At 46.6% G+C, this 22828-nt stretch overlaps 1 protein-coding gene across 1 annotated transcript in view; it reads left to right on the top strand.

Moving 5' to 3' along the window:
* eif2s2 (eukaryotic translation initiation factor 2, subunit 2 beta) overlaps window positions 1-22828 on the top strand; it is an 80886-nt gene that overhangs the window by 11440 nt on the left and 46618 nt on the right. Inside the window, exons 2-4 of the mRNA XM_072515291.1 lie at window positions 414-597; window positions 9718-9812; window positions 22521-22647. Of these exons, the coding sequence (XP_072371392.1) occupies window positions 414-597; window positions 9718-9812; window positions 22521-22647 (406 nt within the window). The remainder of the gene's footprint in view (window positions 1-413; window positions 598-9717; window positions 9813-22520; window positions 22648-22828) is intronic.

Raw genomic sequence — 22828 nt, 5'->3', positions numbered from 1 at the left:
AGTACTGAACAAGGTCACTTGGCACTCCAGGAATGCTGCTTATGTTAGGTCAGGAACAAATATTAAAACAAAATGAGGGACTGTTTTTGTAATACTTCTAACGTTTATAAAAGTCTATAAACTTTACACCATTATTCTAGATATAGGAATTGGGGGCTGGCAGCTACCATCTGCTGTATCAATGATCCAGTTAATTGCATTAATCAAAATTGTTTTCTTTGACTTTAAACTTCAATACATATTTAAAATAATTGTGCGCTTAAGTACAAAACAAGAAGGAGCTTTTGCAGAAGCACTGCATTTGCTTTGTATCTCGAGCTTAAATTTATTCCTTTTGAAAATGAAAGGCAGAGAATTGATAAGATAACTTGTAAATTTTCTAACCACTGAATCTGATGATCTCCTCTGTGAAGATGATATTCGATCCCACGATGACCAAGAAGAAGAAGAAAAAGAAGAAGCCTTTCATGCTGGAAGAAGATGGCGTTGAACAACCGACAGAGGAGATGCCAGTGGCAGAGTCCAAGGAAGCTGTAATATCAGAGAACGTGGAAGAGAAGATACCAGAGCTAGATGAAGAGGACAACAAGAAGAAAGGTGGGTCAAATTATTTTTAACCCAATATTCAAAATATTTTTACTGGATGTTATGGACAGGAGAGGTTAAATTTAAACAGCCCTGATTTTTCCTCATCACCTATCCAGAATGAGAGAGGTGTTTTGACTTTTATTTCCCCATTATAAGCAATGGTGTATTTCCCAACCCCTCTGCTTTGATGTGATCCAATTTCTGTTAACGCCACAATAGGGCAGCATAGTGGTTAGCACTGCTGCCTATGGCACTGAGGACCCTGGTTCGATCCCTGCCGCCCGGGCCACTCTGTGGAGTTTGCACATTCTCCCCGTGTCTGCGTAGATTTCACCCCCATAAACCAAAGATGTGCAGGGTAGGTGGAATGGCCACTCTAAATTGACCCTTCATTGGGAAACAATTGATTGGGTACTCTAAATTTATTTTTTTTCTTAAAATAATGCCACTGTAAACTCAGTGGGTTTGTTTATGTTCACACCGTGCCGGGTGAAGTGAGCAACGCTGCTTCCTTTTCATAGAATTTTTTTCATAGAATTTACAGTGCAGAAGGAGGCCATTCAGCCCATCGAGTCTGCACAGGCTCTTGGTAATAGCACCCTACCCAAGGGCAACACCTCCACCCTATCCTCATAACCCAGTAACTCCACCCAACACTAAGGGCAATTTTGGACACTATGGGCAATTTATCATGGCCAATCCACCTAACTTGCACATCTTTGGACTGTGGGAGGAAACCGGAGCACCTGGAGGAAACCCACGCACACACGGGGAGGATGTGCAGACTCCACACAGACAGTGACCCAAGCCGGAATCAAACCTGGGACCCTGGAGCTGTGAAGCAATTGTGTTATCCACAATGCTACCGTGCTGCCCCTTTTCACTTGTACAGTAAGAGAGGGTGAGGAGGGAAAGAAAAATTTACAGGACTAAGGCAATAGAATAAAGAATTATTGTTCCAGTAATTCGAGTCCAGTGGTGAATTCCTTCACAAGAGGTCAGCGGGCTGAACTGATGCTTTATAATTTACTTTTCCAATAGAGTTGTCTTGAGGTGAATTAAGACTTGTAGGTGTTGGTATAGAAGCTTAAATAGAAAGTGTGGATTTGGGGGGGGTTGGGCACACATTCAAACCCTGGCAACAGAACCCCTTTCCTGAGCTGTTTGGTGGATGGAAGATGGCAGACTAATTTGCAGTACAGCAAGACAGTCTAACTGGTTTTGGGAATTTGGAACTCGCTGCCTGAAAGAATGGTCACAATAAGAAGTCTTACAAAACCAGGTTAAAGTACAACAGGTTTGTTTCGAATCACTAGCTTTCGGAGCGGAGCTCCTTCCTCAGATTCACCCGAGGAAGGAGCTGTACTCCGAAATCTAGTGATTCGAAACAAACCTGTTGGACTTTAACCTGGTGTTGTAAGACTTCTTACTGTGCTCACCCCAGTCCAACGCTGGCATCTCCACATCATGAAAGAATAGTGGAGACAGATACCCTCATAACATTTAAGATGTGCACTTGGCGATCCCAAGGCATAGAAGATGATGGGCCAAGTGTTGGGAAATGGGATTAGAATAGTTAGATGGTTATTTTTGACCAGAGCAGACTCGATGGGCCGAAGGACCTTTTCTGTGCTGTATAACTCTATGGTTCACCCAGCTTGGGGATGGAGTGGAGGGGGATGTGATCGTGTCACACAACTCTCACCCTCCACTTTGTCTTTGACAAATGGTGTATATTCCTTTTTCTGGGTTCCTAAGGGTATTGATGCCCTAACCATTAAGATTCTGAAAGGCAGGTTGTAGGATTCTGTAGCCAGACTTGCTGTATGAAACTCCCTCAAGAATGAAACTGGGAAAATAATAATTGGGAACCAGGAAATGGCAGAGGAATTACATAAATACTTTGCGTCATTCGATACGATAGATAATAACTATCATAAGAGAAAAAGTACTGGGGAAACTAATGAGGCTAAAGGCTGATAAATCCCCTGAGCCTGGTGGGTTGCATCCTAGGATATTAAAGGAAGTAGCTACTGAGATGGTAATTGCACTGATAGTAACTTTCCAAGAATCGTTAAATTATGGAACGTCCCAGGCAATTATGTAGCACCCATATTCAGAAAGGAGGGAGACAAAAACAGCTGACTTTAGGCCAGTTAGTTTGGCATTGTGTCATTGGGAAGACATTAGATTGTTATTAAGGATGTAAAAGCAGAGCATTTAAAAATACATAATTTAGTCAACCCAACATGGCTTCATGAAGGGGAAATCATGCCTGACAAATTTATTAGAATTTCTTTAGGTGGATTCAGCAGGATAGATGAAGGGGAGCCGGTAGATGTACTATAATTAGATTTCCAAAAGCATTGAAGTTGCCGCACACAAGGCTACTGAAGATACGAACCTATGGTGCTGGGGGTAGTATATTAACATGGATAGAGGTTTGGCTAACTCATAGTGTTTGGAACGAGGGTCAGTTTCCGGATGGCAACTTGTGGAGTGTCACAGAGATCAGTGCTGGGGACGCAATTATTTACAATATATATTAATGACCTTGGACAAGGGAAGTGAATGTCCTATTGTCAAGTTTGCGGATGACGACTTCCGGGTGCGGCGATGACCAGCTAAGTCGCACGTTTCGGCAGCTCCCGGTGGAACGGACTTTTGGGCTCTTAATAGGAGCCCCAACGGCAATTTTAACGGCTAAAAACACCGCGGTAAACCAGAAGGGAATCCCCCCCTGGATACGGATGGAAAAAGGAGGGGAAAGTGGCCGGATTGCGGTGGATCCCTTAGAGCAGCGGCAAGGAAGACAAGCAAAAACCAAGATGGCGTCGGAAGGTGGTAGTTTAACATGGGGCCCTGAACAACAAGAGTTCTTGAAATGCTGTGTGGAAGAACTCAAAAAGGAAATGAAGAAGGAGCTGTTGGCCCCGATTATTACAGGCGATCGAAGGGCTAAAGGATGAGCAAAAGACCCAGGAGCGGGAGCTTCGGGCCGTGAAGGTAAAGGCTGCCGAGAATGAGGACGACATACAGGGCCTGGTGGTGAAGACGGAGATGCACGAGGCACACCATAAACGATGTGTGGAAAGGCTGGAGGCGCTGGAGAACAACGCGAGGAGGAACAACCTAAGGATTCTTGGTCTTCCTGAAGGTGCGGAGGGAGCGGACGTCGGGGCATATGTGAGCACGATGCTGCACTCGTTAATGGGAGCGGAGGCCCCGGCGGGTCCGCTGGAGGTGGAGGGAGCATACCGAGTGATGGCGCGAGGACCGAGAGCAGGAGAAATTCCTAGAGCCATAGTGGTGAGATTCCTCCGTTTTAAGGATAGAGAGATGGTCCTTAGATGGGCAAAGAAAACTCGGAGCAGTAAGTGGGAGAACGCGGTGATCCGCGTTGACCAAGACTGGAGTGCGGAGGTGGCGAGAAGGAGGGCGAGCTTTAATCGGGCCAAGGCGGTGCTTCACAAAAAGAAGATAAAATTCGGAATGCTGCAACCGGCAAGACTGTGGGTCACATACCAAGGGAGGCACCACTACTTTGAGACGGCGGATGAGGCGTGGACTTTTATCGTGGAAGAAAAATTGGAATGAGCGGGTTATTAAAAAAGAACGTTTGAAGCAAAGTGGTGGGGCGAGTATGGGGGGGCGAAGAGGGGGGTAAAAAGGGGGGGAAAGAAGAGTTTTATGTTATTAATCCTGCGATGTGGTAACTTTTCTCTCTTCCACAGGTGGTGGTGGGGGGAGGAAAGGAAGTGGAGGAGATGGGGCGTTGGCCATTGGGGGCGGGGTCAAGGGGGAAGCGCGGGCTTGGTTCCCGCGCTATGATAATCACGGCGGGAATAGGGAAGCAGGAAGGAGGGGGCGTCGCACGGTGCGAGCCGAGGTCACGGGGGGAAGCCGAGGTCACGGGGGGAAGCCGAGGTCGGCCAGAGTTTGCTGACCTCTGGGAGCAACATGGGGGGTGTAACTACGCTAGTGGGGGATCTAGCGGGGGGGGTGGGAGGGGGGAATTATTGGGTTGCTGCTGCTGGGGAGAGGGGGGAGCTGGTAGGGGGTGGGGTGGGCGGGGGGGGCACCGCCTGGGGGGGACACAGCTGCGTGGGAACCGGGTGAGGAGCTGGAAAAAGGGGATGGCTAATCGACAAGGGGGGGGGGGTAAAAAGCCCCCCAACCCGGCTGATCACGTGGAATGTGAGAGGGCTGAACGGGCCGATAAAGAGGGCACGGGTACTCGCACACCTTAAGAAACTTAAGGCAGACGTGGTTATGTTACAGGAGACGCACTTGAAACTGATAGACCAGGTTAGACTCCGCAAAGGATGGGTGGGGCAGGTGTTTCATTCGGGGCTAGATGCGAAAACAGGGGGGTGGCTATATTAGTGGGGAAGCGGGTAATGTTTGAGGCAAAGACTATAGTGGCGGATAGCGGGGGCAGATACGTGATGGTGAGTGGCAAATTACAGGGGGAGATGGTGGTTTTGGTAAACGTATATGCCCCGAACTGGGATGATGCCAATTTTATGAGGCGTATGCTAGGACGCATCCCAGACCTAGAGGTGGGAAAGTTGGTAATGGGGGGAGATTTCAATACGGTGTTGGAACCAGGGCTGGACAGGTCGAGGTCCAGGACTGGAAGGAGGCCGGCAGCAGCCAAGGTGCTTAAAGATTTTATGGAGCAGATGGGAGGAGTAGACCCGTGGAGATTTAGCAGACCTAGGAGTAAGGAGTTTTCGTTTTTCTCCTATGTCCACAAAGTCTATTCGCGAATAGACTTTTTCGTTTTGGGAAGGGCGTTGATCCCGAAGGTGAGGGGAACGGAGTATACGGCTATAGCCATTTCGGATCACGCTCCACATTGGGTGGACTTGGAGATAGGGGAGGAAACAGAAGGGCGCCCACCCTGGAGAATGGACATGGGACTAATGGCAGATGAGGGGGGGTGTCTAAGGGTGAGGGGTGCATTGAAAAGTACTTGGAACTCAATGATAATGGGGAGGTCCAGGTGGGAGTGGTCTGGGAGGCGCTGAAGGCAGTGGTTAGAGGGGAGCTGATATCAATAAGGGCACATAAAGGAAAGCAGGAGAGTAGGGAACGGGAGCGGTTGCTGCAAGAACTTCTGAGGGTGGACAGGCAATATGCGGAGGCACCGGAGGAGGGACTGTATAGGGATAGGCAAAGGTTACACGTAGAATTTGACTTGCTGACAACGGGTACTGTAGAGGCACAGTGGAGGAAGGCACAGGGTGTACAGTACGAATATGGGGCGAAGGCGAGCAGGTTGCTGGCCCACCAATTGAGGAAAAGGGGAGCAGCGAGGGAAATAGGGGGAGTGAGGGATGAGGAAGGAGAGATGGAGCGGGGAGCGGAGAGAGTGATTGGAGTGTTCAAGGCATTTTATAAAAGATTATACGAAGCTCAACCCCCGGATGGGAGGGAGAGAATGATGGGCTTTCTGGACCGGCTGGAATTTCCTAAGGTGGAGGAGCAGGAGAGGGTGGGACTGGGAGAACAGATCGAAATAGAGGAAGTAGTGAAAGGAATTAGGAGCATGCAGGCGGGGAAGGCTCCGGGACCGGATGGATTTCCAGTTGAATTTTATAGGAAGTATGTGGACTTGCTCGCCCCGCTACTGATGAGGACCTTTAATGAGGCAAAGGAAAGGGGACAGCTGCCCCCGACTATGTCTGAGGCAACGATATCATTTCTCCTAAAGAAGGAAAAGGACCCGCTGCAATGCGGGTCCTATAGACCTATTTCCCTCCTAAATGTAGACGCTAAGATTCTGGCCAAGGTAATGGCAATGAGGATAGAGGATTGTGTCCCGGGGGTGGTCCACGAGGACCAAACTAGGTTTGTGAAGGGGAGACAGCTGAATACGAATATACGGAGGCTGCTAGGGGTAATGATGATGCCCCCTCCAGAGGGGGAAGCGGAGATAGTGGTGGCGATGGATGCCGAGAAAGCATTTGATAGAGTGGAGTGGGATTATTTGTGGGAGGTGCTGAGGAGATTTGGTTTTGGAGATGAGTATGTTAGATGGGTACAGCTGTTGTCTAGGGCCCCGATGGCGAGTGTGGTCACGAATGGACGGGGATCTGCATACTTTCGGCTCCATAGAGGGACAAGGCAGTGATGCCCTCTGTCCCCATTATTGTTTGCACTGGCGATTGAGCCCCTGGCAATAGCATTGAGGGGTTCCAGGAAGTGGAGGGGAGTACTCAGAGGAAGAGAAGAACACCGGGTATCTCTGTATGCGGATGATTTGTTGTTATATGTAGCGGACCCGGCGGAGGGCATGCCAGAGATAATGCGGACACTTCGGGAGTTTGGAGAATTCTCAGGATATAAACTGAACATGGGGAAAAGTGAGTTGTTTGTGGTGCATCCAGGGGAGCAGAGCAGAGAAATAGAGGACTTATCGCTGAGGAAGGTAACGAGGGACTTTCGTTACTTGGGGATCCAGATAGCCAAGAATTGGGGTACATTGCATAGGTTAAATTTAACGCGGTTGGTGGAACAAATGGAGGAGGACTTCAAGAGATGGGACATGGTATCCCTGTCATTGACAGGGAGAGTGCAGGCGGTTAAAATGGTAGTCCTCCCGAGATTCCTCTTTGTGTTTCAGTGCCTCCCGGTGGTGATCACGAAGGCTTTTTTCAAAAGGATTGAAAAGAGTATCATGAGTTTTGTGTGGGCCGGGAAGACCCCGAGAGTGAGGAAGGGATATTTACAGCGTAGTAGGGATAGGGGGGGGGGGCTGGCACTACCGAGCCTAAGTGAGTACTACTGGGCCGCCAATATCTCAATGGTGAGTAAGTGGATGGGAGAAGAGGAGGAGCGGCGTGGAAGAGATTGGAGAGGACGTCCTGTAGGGGGACTAGCCTACAAGCTATGGTGACGGCCCCATTGCCGTTCTCACCGAAGAAATACACCACAAGCCCGGTGGTGGTGGCTACGTTGAAAATTTGGGGACAGTGGAGACGGCATAGGAGAAAGACGGGAGCCTTGGTGGGGTCCCCGATAAGAAATAATCATAGGTTTGCCCCGGGGAGAATGGATGGGGGATTTGGAATATGGCAAAGAGCAGGAGTAACACAATTGAAAGATCTGTTTGTGGATGGGAAGTTTGCAAGTCTGGGAGCGCTGACCGAGAAATATGGGTTGCCCCAAGGGAATGCATTCCGGTATATGCAACTGAGGGCTTTTGCGAGGCAACAGGTGAGGGAATTCCCGCAGCTCCCGACGCAGGAGGTGCAGGACAGAGTGATCTCAAAGACATGGGTGGGGGACGGTAAGGTGTCAGATATATATAGGGAAATGAGGGACGAGGGGGAGATTATGGTAGATGAGCTGAAAGGGAAATGGGAAGAAGAGCTGGGGGAGGAGATTGAGGAGGGGCTGTGGGCGGATGCCCTAAGTAGGGTAAACTCATCGTCCTCGTGTGCCAGGCTAAGCCTGATACAATTTAAGGTGTTACACAGGGCGCATATGACTGGAGCACGGCTCAGTAAATTTTTGGGGGTAGAGGATAGGTGTGCGAGATGCTCGAGAAGCCCAGCGAATCACACCCACATGTTCTGGTCATGTCCGGCACTACAGGGGTTTTGGGTGGGGGTGACAAAGGTGCTTTCGAAAGTAGTGGGGGTCCAGGTCGAACCAAGCTGGGGGTTGGCTATATTTGGGGTTGCAGAAGAGCCGGGTGTGCAGGAGGTGAGAGAGGCTGATGTTTTGGCCTTTGCGTCCCTAGTAGCCCGGCGCAGGATACTGTTGATGTGGAAGGAAGCCAAGCCCCCGGGGGTGGAGACCTGGATAAATGACATGGCAGGGTTTAGAAAGCTGGAACGGATTAAGTTCGTCCTAAGGGGATTGGCTCAAGGGTTCACCAGGCGGTGGCAACCGTTCGTCGAATACCTCACAGAAAGATAGAGGGAATGGAAAAGAAGAAGGCAGCAGCAGCAGCCGTGGGGGGGGGGGGGGGGGGAGGAACCAGAAGGACTCTCAGGGTTGTTTATATATATGTATAATATGTTTAGGTTGTTGCTATAGATAATTGTATATTGGACTGTCAAATCATATTTTGAGAGAGTGTTTATCTGAGACAAGGCAGTTGCCATTTAGAGTTAGTTTTCGTTTTTTGTTATATATTATTTATTTTTTGTTTATAAAACAGGCCATTGTTATTAATACTGTTATATTACTGTGTAAAGGATACACAATGTACTGTGATGGTTGGCCAAAAATTTTCAATAAAATATATTTTTTTAAAAAAGTTTGCAGATGACACAAAAGTAGGCGAGAGGGCAAGTTGTGAGGATGACACCGAATCTACAGGGGGATATAGAAAAGTTAAGTGAGTGGGCAAAAACTTGTTAATTGGAATATAATGTAGGAAAATGTAAAGTTATGCACTTTGGTGGTGAGAATAAAAGAGCTGAACATTATTAAAATATAGACCGTAGAAAATTGCAACTCGGAGGGCTTTGGGAGTTTTCGAACAGAAATCATAAAAAGCTAACATACACGTTCAGCAGGCAATACAGGAGGCCAATGGGACGTTGGGCATTTATTTCAAACTGAATGTAGTATAAAAATAGGAAAGTCCTGCTAAAATTATACAAGTCACTAGGTAGACCAAACCTGGAATACTGTGAACAGTTTTGCTCCCCTTATCTAAGGGAAGATATGCTGACGTGCAAGGTAGTCTCTGAAAGGTTCACTAGGTTGATCCCACGTATGGGGGGGTTTTCTTGAGGGGAAGTTGAGTAGGTTGGGCCTGTACATACTGGAGTTTAGAAGAATGAGTGACAACCTCATTGAGACATGTAGGACTCTTAGGCGGTTTGACAGGGTAGATGCTGAGAGGTTTTTTTCCCCTTGTGGGAGAGTCTAGGACCAGAGGGCATAATCTAAGTACGAGTCGTCCATTTAAGCCACGAGGAAGCATGTGTCCTGAGGATAGTGAATCTGTGGAATTCTTTACCGCAGAGGGCTGTGGAGGCTGGGTCATTAAGCATGTTCATGGCTGAGATAGTTCTTCCTTAAATATAAAGCCAGTCAGTTATGAATGTTGTTTTTTTTTTTTGTTTAATATTATGTGTGTGTGTATGTTTTTTTTCTTCAAAGATGCAACAGATGATTTGGATGACTTGGACTTCTTCAATCAAAAGAAGAAAAAGAAAAAACCCAAGAAACCTATTGGGATAGACAATGATGTAAAGGTTAGTTTTAATAATAAGCAAGGGACTCAGTGAGACCCTTTGGGGGACTTGTGAAAGTCCTTGCCAACCTTTTGACCTTTACAATAAAAATGACCAATATTTAATGTAATTTTTCAACTGCTAGCCCAAAGATGCAAGTTGTAATGTGTTTTGTAAGTGGGCACCCTACTTCCCAGGTTTTTCTCCCTTGGGGACAAGGATAATACTTTTTTATTCATTCATGGGATGTGGGTGTTCCTCTTACTGCCTTCGGCACGGTAGCACAGTGGTTAGCATTGTCACTTCACAGCTCCAGGGTCCCAGGTTCGATTCCCGGCTTGGGTCACTGTCTGTGTGGAGTCTGCACGTTCTCCCCGTGTCTGCGTGGGTTTTCTCCGGGTGCTCCGGTTTCCTCTCACAGTCCAAAGACGTGCTGGTTAGGTGGATTGGCCATGCTAAGTTGCCCTTGGTGTCCAAAGGGGTTGGGTGGGGTTGCTGGGTTACGGGTATGGGGCGGAGCTCTGGGCTTAAAATGGGGGTGCTCTTTCCAAGGGCCGGTGCAGGCTCGATGGGCTGAATGGCCTCCTTCTGCACTGTAAAGTCTATGTAATCTATATACGTTTCCTTGAGAAAGAGCTGCCTTACTGCACCACTGCAGTCTGTGGGGTCCAGTGTTGGTTGGTAGGAAGTTTCAGGGCTTTAATCCAGTGATGAAGATGGAAATGTGATATTTTTCCACATCTGGACGATGTGTGTGACTTGGAGATGTGAATATTTCTTGTACCTGCTTCAGTTGTCTTGAAGCTTTCTGCCCTGTTAACTTGTGCATAATGAGGCAAAGATGGAAGTTGGTAATCCTGCTGCATGTGGTACTGCGCAAAGGCCTGAAGCCAGCTTTGCCCTTGCTCAGCTGGTCACAGCTTGGGCAGTGCTGGGGCACTTCAGTGGGCCTCGGTGCCTTTTGGCCGTGGACTTGGGGTGGATGGGGGGGTGCGCGGTAAATGGGAGGGGGAAGGAGTTGGGTAGAGTTTTTCCTCTTTTGTGGCTTTTGTTGGAAGGTGTGTGTCTGGGACATCGGGCAAAGATACTGCTCGATAATCCTGGCCCCAGGTTCGGTGTTGCATGAAGTTCACTTCCACACCTCTGAAGAAGTTAAAATAAGATGTAAATCTGACTACTTCCCTCAAAAAAAGAAGTTAATTTCCGAGAGAGTTGGAAAATGATAATCAATTTCTGTCTCCTTTTTAAAATTGTTTTGTTCTGATTTTTGCCTCTCATTCATTCATGGGATATGGGCATTGGTGTCAAGGCCAGTGTTTATTCCCCATCCTTAATTGCCCTTGAGAAGGTGGTGAGCTGCTTTCTTCAACCACTGTAGTCCATGTGCAGTGACATCCACAGTGCTGTTGGGGAGTGAGTTTCAGGACTTTTACCCAGCAACAGTGAAGGAACAGCGAAATAGAACAAAGAAAAGTGCAGCACAGGAACAGGCCTTTCGGCCCTCTAGCCTGCACTGACCATGCTAACCATCTAACCTAAAACCTACACATCGATTGTATATCCAGGTCAGATTGATGAATGGCTTGGGAGGGGAATTTGCATGTGTCTACTGCCATGTCCTTTCAGATGGTAGTGGTCGTGGGTTTAGGAAGGTGCTGTCTCAGGAACTTGGTGACTTTCTATATGGCTGGAGGCAGTGAATGTTTGTGGAAGGGGGGGCTGATCAAGTGGGCTGCTTTTTCCTGGGTAGTGTCAAGTTTCTTGTGTTGGAGCTGCACTCATCCAGGAAAGTGGACTATTCCATCACACTCCTGACTTGTGCCTTGTAGATGGTGGGGATACTTTGAGGAGTTAGGAATGCCAATGAAAGTCCAGGTGTGTGGTTATCTCTATTCAAAACTTTCAGACTATGGACAAGATGCAAAACAGATTCACTCTAAGCTTCAGATATGAGGCAAGACTTGAGAAACCTAGGCTCTTCATCAGGCAAACAAAGTTAAAGGGGTCTAATAGAGATGTTTAAAAATTCTGAGGAGGTTCAGAAAGTGAATTGGCATCGAAAGAGCAAAAACCAATCAAAGGAATGAAGAGAGGTTAACATGTATAGCATTTGAAATGAAGTAAGACCTTACGTGGAATACTGTGTTCAGTTCTGGTCACCCTATTATAGGAAGGATATTGTTAAACTAGAAAGAGTGAGAAAGAGATTTGAGTATGCTACTAGGACTTGATGGTCTGAATTATAAGCAGAGGCTGGATAGGCTGGGACTTTTTTCCCAGGAGCGTAGGAGGCTTAAGGGTGATCTTTATTTGTTTATTTTTCCCAACCATGCTGCTACCCCCCGGTGGCGATGCCGCCACTCCAGCAAAATTTGTCGCCGTGCAATCAGAGAGGCGAAGGCCAAGACATCGGCCTTCCTCCTCCATTAGCTCCGGCTTCTCTGAAACCCCAAATATCGCCACCAAAGGGTCCAGGTCCATTCCCTCCTCCACTATCCTGGCTAAGACCGCGAACACTCCCGCCCAGAATCATCCCACTTTTTCACAACCCCAAAACATATGCGCATGATTTGCTGGCCCCTGTCCACACCTCTCGCACTCATCTGCTACCCCCTGAAAGAACCCACTCATTCTCACCCGGGTCATATGCACCCTGTGCACCACCTTAAACTGTATCAGGCTCGTCCTTGCACAAGAGGAGGTCCCGTTTACCCTTCGCAGTGCCTCACTCCATACTCCCCAATTGATCTCCATTCCCAACTCCGCTTCCCATTTCTCCTTGATCTTCACCACCCGCTCGCCTCCCTGCTCCCCCAGCCACTTGTATATATCCTTAATTCTTCCCTCCCCTTCCACATCCGGAGGCAGCAGTCACTCCAGCAGGGTGTATCCCGGCAATCTAGGGAACCCCTTCCAGACCTTTCGTGTAAAGTCCCTAACCTGTAGATACCTGAACTCACTACCCCTCGGCAGCTCTACCCTCTCCCTTAGCTCCTCCAGACTGGCGAACCCTTCCTCCAAATACAAATCCCTCACCTTGACCAGCCCCACTTCCCTCCACCTCCTGTATACACGATCCATCCCCCTCCGGCTCAAACCCATGATTCTCGCACAGGGCCGGTGCTTGTAACAAGGCCTGCTTCAGGCAACGGAAGGCTTCGAGTGCCTCGGTGGTGAGAGTAAAATTCCCCCCTTCACTAGTGTAAGGCGTCAGCAGCTTTGTATAGACAGCGATGTTTGGTAACCCCTGCCTACAATAATTCACCATACCCAGCCAATGACGGACCTCCTTGGCTGTGGAAGGGGCGGGGAATTGGCATTTTGGTTCAATCCTACTGGGTTTGAGACTTCTTTCTGTGGCTGTAAGTAAAACTCCTAAGAACTTGACCTTTGTCTGAGCCACCAGGACCTTTGATTGTGAAACAACATAAAACAACGAGGATAGGTGGTTTAATAACTGGATCACATCATCCCTGTTACTGGGCTCGTCAGGACACGCTACTAATATGTCATCTACATACTGCACTAGAGTGGAACCATGCTCCAATGTCAAGGCCTGGAGTTGGGTCTGCAGACATCTGGAGAAGAGCGTAGGTGAGTTGACAAACCCCTGAGGCAGTCGGGTCCAGGTATACTGCTGTCCATTGTAAGTGAAGGCAAACAAATATTGGCTTTCAGATGCGAGTGGAAGGGCAAAGAAGGCGTGCTGAATGTCAATTATGGCAAAGTCCCGGGCTTGAGCTGGAATTTGAGCCAGTATGTGGGCAGGATTAGGGACGAGAGCATGTAACGGCTGTGCGATGGCATTGCTTGAATGTAAATCCTGTACTAATCGGTGCTGGTCTGGTTTGGCTGGTTTAGGCACAGCAAGTATGGGGGTGTTACATTCTGATTGGCAAGGGACCAAAATACCCTGTTGCAACAGCTCTCTGATTAATTTGTCAATAGACAGGGCAGCTTGGGGTTTCGGGGGGTATTGCCGAATGGAAGGCAGCTTTACATGGTCCTTAATAGGTGTAACATTTGTCTTTCTCACTTGTAATGGGTATTCCGCCCAGACCTGTGGATTGACATATTCCAAAACGTCACGTCCCCGGTGATGCTGAAGTCGAGTGTTAATCATTTCAGGGACCTCAAAATATTTTATGGAAGTGCCGTCTGGCGTGACTTGAAGTGCATACTCTGTTGGATCTGAATGATCCACTTCCCTCCTTGCCATAAGCCCCAGATCCTTGGCATGGTACTGGTCGTGGACCTGACGTGTAATATGAGGGCCTACAGAAGCTGACTGTGGCCATAAATGTGGTGGTATTGTAACAAAATCGGCTGCACCTTTTCCCGTGACTGTGGCTGTAACCTTGACTGGCCATTCGGTCCCAATTAATGGCCGGTATTTGTCCTCCAACTCCCTGTTTTGTCCGGTTCTGTCATAGGCCAGGGTAACGTGATGCAGTGAATGTTCAATGTCTAACGTCCACCACTGGGGAGTGATAGAAATATAGCGCTGTTGTCTCGTCCTCCATGATTGAACCGTTACCCCTTCGTCTCCGCACTCTAGCTGTAGCTGGAAGATACACAGTAAATCTCGGGCCAACAAGTTACAGTCCAATCCGCAGACTTATTCTCGTAAGTGACTGTCACAGGTTCAGAAATAGGATACTCACACACCTGTCCTTGGAACCCCGACAAATGCTGGGTGTGGTCGGATAGTGGTAGTCGAAGTTCTGATTGCACCGAAGACATGGCTGCTCCAGTGTCGATTACAAATGAGTAATGTTGATCTCCTATCTGCAGAGAAATAATAGGTTCCCTGTCTGATTGGAGAGTCCTTATGACTAAATTAGCTAGCAAATCCTGTGTTGGGAAAGGATTTGCCTGGGAGAAGTCCGTATATCTCGCCTGTCCTCCCCTTGGTGGGTACCCCCTCCTTTGGGTCAGGTTGTCTCCTTCTGCTGCCCGTCTTTTAAAGGGGCATTCCTGTTGCCAGTGATCTGCACGGCTGCAATTAAAACATGTATTGTTCCCTCTATATCTGCCCCTTCCTCTTTTCCCAGTAAACCAATGGCCCCTCAGAGGGGGCGGCAGTTGTAAAGCTGTTGGTGCATACGGTGGGCCATAAAGAGGAGCTGAGGGCCCATTTGGGTGGGTTTGATATCCTATCCCATGTTGATCCACCCACCCAAGATCACAATATTGGGGTTCCAGCTGGTAAGCCACCGTTTCTGCTGCTGGTTGGGGTCTCAGATCATCCTTTTTCATTACATACTCAGTCTTAATCTTTGTAACTGAGCCTCCTTCCTGGCCTACACCCTCCTTCCGATAAAATCTAACTGCTCTGGCCACCTGAGAAGGGTCGTTCTCTGTCCAATTCATGTTATTACATTTCACGGCAGTAGCCACGGAAGGTGGTAGGCAATTCATTAACATAGCACAATATTGAGGGGAATTCTGACCATTTTGGTATGGCAAGTCGCCTGACTGCCCACGGTAGATTTCATTAAAACGTTCCAGAAATTCCTCTGGCTCTTCAGTCTTTTTAGATTTGAGGTCTAAGATAGCAGAAATGTTTATGGGCTTATGAAATGTGACATTCAACGCATTCAGAATTTGTGCCCGTCTATCATCGTCCAAAACATGGGCTTGCTGGAGTGCGGCGTGGCTAGCATAATTCAAGTGATTGAGATGATTGCGGTACTCTGCTGGGGTTAAAACCTGCTGGACTAGGGCCTAGACGTCCCTAGAATCAGCTTGATAAACTGAGATGGTAGTTCTCAGATAATCATTGAAAACAGCAGGAGATTTCTTCCTGTCTGGGATTGCAGCCAGAATAGCCATCATCTCACTGGGTCTCCATGGGAAATGAACGTCTATCGTGGGCTGGGCAGCCGCCGTTACAGCGTCAGGGTTTGATATTTTCCTAATCGGCAATTGTCTCACGAGTCTCACTAGGGGGCGCTCTAGCGGATTCCTCTGGTTCTTCAAAGACTTCAACTTCCTTCCCTGTCACTAGGGAGAGCTCCAGCTCCTCCGAACCATCCCCATCCTCTTTCTTTGTTCTCATACTTTTCTGTCCTACCATATCGGTCTGAAGGGATCTAGGTGATATGCGTGATTGTTCTGGATAGGATCAGGCCCCTCTCTCGTTGTCCGAGATCGGGTCCTAGAGCTAACTGGGCTTGTTGAACAGCGCTCCCCTTCTCTAACAGACAGTGAAGATGCTAGAATAGGACCCAAGCTATCAACCGAAGGGGCTGGAGAGGCTGGCATGATTTGAATCTGGGGAACAGTGACTGGATATAAATTATGATACTCTTGTGGTTCCGGAATTAGTGCGGACAATGCTACTGGTGCTGTCGGGACACTGGCCGACATGGTCCAATTTTCTATGTCTTCTTCTGTCAATGCAAGGCCAGCCATTGAACTACGTAGCCTTTTTTTTTTAGTCAACCCTCTCTTTACTTGCGCTTTCTTTGAATGCGCACTCCTTTTTCAAGATCTCCAGAGTTTTCTGGTTTCCCCCTTCACTAATTGGAATTCCCATTTTAAGGGCATTTTCTTGCCAACTTTATAACATGATCTTATCTCTTTCCTCTTGACAATATTGTCTCCATAATCCAATTAATTCTTTTGCTTTCTTACTTTGGCTCGTTTTCCAGATTTTTCCCTGAATTTTCTTAATGATGTCCAGGTCTTTAGTGCCCACTAGTGGCCATTCGTCACCCAATTTGTTCCTTAAGGTTGCTGACATTTTCCTAAAATCTCTCGCTTTATCTGGATAAATATCACATAATATTTGCAATGGCGTGCCTGGATCATTCGTGTTATCCAAGCAATTCCCCATAATCTCAAACTAGTCCTCGACTGTGTTTTTTCGCCACTACAAATATTAGCTTAATCAACTATAGATTTAAAAACACTCATTGAACTAAACCCTCTATATCTGAGGTCCCATCAGTTCATCAAAAACACTCATACATGAAATTAAACCATCATTTTGATGTCCCATGAATTCCAAAACTAACCCAAAACCGAATCATCAATTATGAAATCCTATCAGTTAAATATTCTAATCCCCAGACTGACCTTTGATTTCGTCGAGACGATCTTTCCGTACCAACCGCGAGTGACCAGACTAATCAGACCATAAGAAGAGGGGAAAATCAATGCGCGGTAATTTTCCAGCTACACATTGTGGGCCCTTTTCCACTTTCCTTGTCCAAAATCAGTCTAATTCTGATTTCGCGGTTGGTCAGAACCGTCTTGAGAAATCCCGGGTTTCGGCACCAAATGACAAATGTTGAATTCTTTACCTGCCAGTCTGGCCTCAATAAAACTCGAGATGGATTTGTAGGCATAGTATTATTTATTTTTACCCGACTTGCAAGTCTGACTCGCTTCACAAAAACCCAGAACACAAGCAGCCTTCTGGGTCTTCAGAATCGAGTGTTATTAGAGACAAAGGAATCGCTACAAATGCATTCAAATGGCATCAAGTTTCTCACAAATGATTCCCATAGGTCATCCTATACCCCTCCTGACCTGGCCATACATCCTAATTGGCTCACTTCTCATTCCTTTCCCCTGGCCTCTTGTTACCCAGCATCCTTTTCTCCTCCTCTACTAGACACCCCTCCCCCTTCCTTGCCATGCTCTCTGAAATCCTTTGTCTGTGAATTCACTAGAATTAGACCGGCCTACATCTACATTACTGTAACTAATATATTTAACCTAACTATTTTATATCACATTCATCACAAGGTAGGTGGATTGAACACACTTAAATTGCCCCTTAATTGGAAAAAAATGAATTGGGTACTCTTAAGTTTATTTTAAATAAAGCAGTTAGACAGTTACATGAGCAGGGTGGGTATAGAGGGATATCTGCCAAATGCAGGCAAGTGGGACTAGCTTAGTGATAGAAACTGGGTGGCATGGGCCGAAGGGCCTGTTTCCAAGCTGTAAACATCGATGACTCTTGTGTATCTTACCAGAAATGAAACTGAATTCATGGTAACCTCTCTGAGCGAGTTACATGAATAATTGAAAAATAAATATTGGAGGCTGGACTAAGGGGAAAGGTAAAGAATAGGAATGGGACCAAGACGACATCTCTTTCTGGAAGCCACTGTAGCAGTCAAATGTTTTGATTGTGTTGTTTTTGCTGTGAGGAGGAATTGATAGCTTGCACCTTCTTGGCATGGTCATATTTGAGTTGTTGGCAATCCAGGTTTGAAATCCTTGTTAGTCAAGAATCTATCTATCTCTTCGTTCAAAAATATTCAATGACGCTGCATCCATTGCTCAAGAGACGAGAATTCCAAAAGCACTCAACCCTCAGAAACAAATACCTCCTCATCCCATCTTAAATGAGAGCCCAGTTATTATTAAACTAGGTTCCCTAGGTGCTCCTTCTCCTGGCATACAAGCAGAAATTTAAAGTGGGAAGATCCAATTAAGAAGGTTGTGCAATGCTGGTCCGAGGCAACGGAAGAGCTCCCACGTGATTGGAGTCAGTGGACTGATCCAGATTCAAGAGCACAGTGGCCAACCTAGGCAAGTATGCCACTACTGTCACAGACTTCATCTGTAAGTGCGTCGAGGTCTGCGTGCCACAAAGATAATATGTGCATTCCTCAACCTGAAACCATACTTTAACCGGGAGATCCGCTCCCTACTGAAGTCCAGGTCTGAGACGTTCAAGACTGGTGACCCTGACCTACAAGAAATCTAGGTACGACCTCCGCCAAGCCATCAGGGATGCCAAGAGACTATATCAATTTAAGTTAGAGTCACAGACTAACACACTCTCATCGGTTGTGGCAAAGCTTAAACAACATAACTGGCTACAAAGCAAAGTCGAGTAGAGTCCTTTAATTTTCAAAGCCGAGTACATTCTCTGGCAGCAGCGCACCCTCTCTGATGACCTCAATGTATTCTAGGCTCTTTTTGAGCAGGAAGCCAACAAACCGTTGTCAACTGCCCCAGCAGCTTCGGAGACGTGCATTCCTACCGTCACAATTTCCGAAGGCAGATCGGCCTTCTTGAAAGTGAACCTTCGGAAAGCAACAGATCCTGATGGAGTCCCTGATTGTGCACTCAGATCCTGTGCGGACCAACTGGCGGGTGTGTTCGTGGACATCTCCAACCTCTCCCTGCTCCGTCCGAAGCTCCCACCTGCTTCAAGAAGATTACTATCATACCGTTGGCAAAGCAAAACCAGGCATCCTGCCTCGACGACTACCGTCCGGTGCCCTGACATCTAATTATTATGAAGTGTTTCGAGAGGTTGGTCATGAGGCACATCAATCCCAACCTTCCAGATTGCCTTGATCCACTGCAATTCGTTTACCGTCGCAACTGGTCCACAGCAGACACTATCTCCCTGGCCCTACTCTCCTCCATGGAGCAACGCAACAACAAGATCACCTAAGTCAGACTCCTGTTCAACGACTACAGCTCTGCCTTCAACACCATAATCCCAGTCATGCTGATATCCAAACTCCAAAGCCTAGAACTCAGCTCCTCCCTCTGCAACTGGATTCTTGACTTCCTGACCCTCCGACCGCAATCAGTAAGGATAAACAACGACATTTCCACAATAGTCCTCAATAAGGCTGGGTACTTATCCCCCTGTTATACTCCCTGTACACATGGCTGTGTGGCAAAATGTGGCTCCAACTCCATCTACATGTTTGCTGATGACACGAGCATAGTGGGTTGGATCTCAAACAATGACGAGTCATAGTACAGGTGGGAGGTAGAGAACTTAGTGGCGTGGTGCAGCGACAACAATCTCTCCCTCAGTGTCACCAAGTAAAGGAACTGATCATCGACGTGTGAAGTGAAGTGTTGCCCATGCCTCTGTCTGTATCAATGATGTTGAGGTGGAGATGGTTGAGAGCTTCAAATTCCTAGGTGTGCACATTACCAACAATCTGTCCTGGACTCTGTTCCATGGGATTCACAAAGCTGCACTCCCACCTCTTGTTTCCAGCCCACTTGTAACTCATTCACAGACCACTGGCTTTACTAAACTGGCACTGCCCAAGGGTTTCTCCCAACTCCAGTCTCTTGGCTGCATAAAGCTGTAAATGGCTCCCAGATCTGTTTCTGAGCCCAATCTCCACAGACCTTTTGCCACTGTTCCAGCTCCCTTGGGCTTCTCCTGAGCCTCTGTTGCACCAAACAGCTCCCAGATCTGCTGTGTGAACTGCGAACCATGTGAAGTCCGAACTGTAGCACTCAGCACCGACAAGCAACCGGGTCGTCTTCGAGCTCCAACTGCCTGGAGCCTGCTAACAGCAGCACCCTTTCGGGACCACTTCCTTCTCTGCTGCAGAGCGCATTTAATTGAAGCCAGAGAAACCTCTTCAGCTCCGTTAGATCAATATCGTCTTTCGGGTTCCTGGAATGCTTTTATGCTAATTTAATTCCCAAAAACAAAACCTCCTTCTGGACTCTGCTTCTTTGCAAGCAGCATAGAAATAATTTCTCCAGTCAAGTAAGACCAGCTTTTGCATCTCTTTGCTATTTAGCTCTTAACCCCTTCAATCAACATGGCCCCAACCGTTTCTCTGTAATAGATGCGCTGCTTCAGTTGCATTTACCCAATTTTCTGCAGTTAAGTTTTACTCTCCCCTGAACTAAAAATTACCTTCAACCTATTAACACAACTGTGAACTAGATATCCACAATATTTTTGCATGTCAAATTTCACTATTTTAGGAAGTTCTACATAGAAAATCACCATTCTGCAGAGTTTATAAACTATCATTCTGTGGGTTTACATTTTGATGCTTTAGTTTAGCTAAATTTATTATGCATCTCACAACCATTTATTTCAATAACCGTAGAAGTTAAAAATTAAGAACTTCAGTGGTTTTAACTTGGCGAATAGGTCACCGTCATTGGCTGTTTACTCTATTTAGGGTATAATTTTGTTGGGTGCCTGGAGATCCCTATCTTGGCAGCAGTTTTAAACTATTGTCAGGAATGGGGGTGGAGGGGGGTGGTTCCTGCCGCAGAGATTGTTCGATCAATGGTCATTTCAAAATCCGGACCTGTCTCTTCTGCTCAGTGTCCAATTGAACAACTTTATTGATCAAATAATAAATAATGCAAGGAATTAGACGAATGTGCGAGACAAAGCATTCCTCTATTAAGTTGAGTTACTGGTAGGTACAATGCAAATACTGGAAATCTGAAATAACAAAATGCTGGAAACACTGAGGAGGTCAGGCAACATCTGTGAAAAAGCTATCAACCTGAAACCTGTTTCTCACCACAGATGCTGCCTGATGTGCTGAGCTTTTCCAGCATTTTTGTTGTCATTTGGAATTTTATGTGCTGTTTTCTCTTCTAGTCAACTGAGTCAAAAGCAATTGATATAAACTCCCATTAAAATGTAATTTTTTTTTCTCTTCAAGACCTAAATTGTTGTGTTTCATTGTCTATATGCATGTGGGTCTAACCTTCTGAAGAAGATGCCAACAGGCGCTGTGGGGCTGATTGCTCGAGAGATTTTAACTCGCTTAAAGCCCACCTACATAAGAGGTGAAATCAGACCACCTAGTGTCCGATAAGTGTATTCGTTATCCGAATGATTAGAGAAAGCTGGGGCCCTATCAGATGGGGAAGGAAGTGGCTTAAGAGAGGGCCTTGTAGATTTATATCAGGGATTAAGGGTAAATCTAGAACATGCCTTCAAATTTAATTCATAAAGATTGGCATGTTTAGGAGTTAATGCATGTGGTTCGTCAAAATGTGATCAACAGATGGGATAGATGTCTCGCTAGGTTGGTTAGGGCAAAACACAAATCATTTCCAGAACATTGAGTGAAGTTTTTCCTCTTAACTTCAGCAGCCGCACAGCAATCTGGAATGTTGTGTGTTGGAATAAACAGGGTCACTCACAGCTCCAGGAAAATACAGTGCCTTTTGAAATGTTAACTACATATGGCTTAAATGTAGCACTACAGTTTGTAGCTGCCTGTTGTAAAGAACATTTGAAGAGTATTGTTTTGTTGAAGGGTTTTGTTTCTGAAAGGATATGAAGTAGTCTGACAACAATGGTGTTCCTCATCCATATTGAAGTGACCTTGTAAGGGCCATGCATGAAATGAGTTGCTAGAGATTGCACATGCATAGTGGAAACTGCCCTCTTAAAGCAATATGTGCTTGTGAGAAGTGAAAATTTCATAATGTTGGGTTTCTTTTCTGAGATTGAGGTTTGTGACAGCGGTGTGAGCTTTATCTTGTGTCCAGCTTATGCTATGCCTGATTCAGCGTGTACCATTTTCTCTTCTGTTTGTACATTGTTCTTCCTGCTTTGATTCATACTATTCGCAGATCAAAAGAGTCGGAAACAGGAGTGTTTATGGCTCTCCAAGTGTGCCAACTAGTAGCTGGGTATCTAGAGAGACCAGGTGGGTTGCCATCTCTTGTCTCTTCTTTCCTCATCTCTTCAGTAACAACTGGCTACTTCTGGTGTGCAATGATTTGTGTGTGTGTGCACCTGTTTAGCTCACTTTCTTCATGCTCTGCCTTTTGAACATAATATCTTAGTTGTGTGCAGGGCCATTGTGCAACAGGCATATCTTGCTTAAAGGTGTTTTCAAAACTACGTTACCCTCGTAAAAATTTTTTTTAAACTGGCCAGTTCTGTTTTAACAAGTGTTGGTTTCTCATCAATTGTGAAAACGGTCATTTACTGGAGGTTTGGTGTTGCAGATTGAAGGTGAAGTGACTGAGCAGGGAGAGGGTGACGATGATGCCTTTGACATGAGCATGATGAAGAAGAAGAAACCAAAACCTGTAACCTTCATGGATGAGGAATTAAATGACAGGACGGATGAATGTGAGTATTTCATTCATAAGCTGGCCATCTTTGGGTTTTCTCCGACACTAACAGGGCATTTTGTGAAGTATGAGTGTGCTACATTAGAGTGGCTAGGGAGTGCAGTGGATAAAAGGAGTCCAGATTCCGTGGAATTATCCGAGTGTTGGTGGGGGTTACTCTGAATGGAAGGAGCAGAGGT

This window comes from Scyliorhinus torazame, chromosome 8, assembly GCF_047496885.1.
Source record: "Scyliorhinus torazame isolate Kashiwa2021f chromosome 8, sScyTor2.1, whole genome shotgun sequence".
Lineage (NCBI taxonomy): Eukaryota > Metazoa > Chordata > Chondrichthyes > Carcharhiniformes > Scyliorhinidae > Scyliorhinus > Scyliorhinus torazame.
This window is presented reverse-complemented; position numbering and strand designations above follow the sequence as displayed.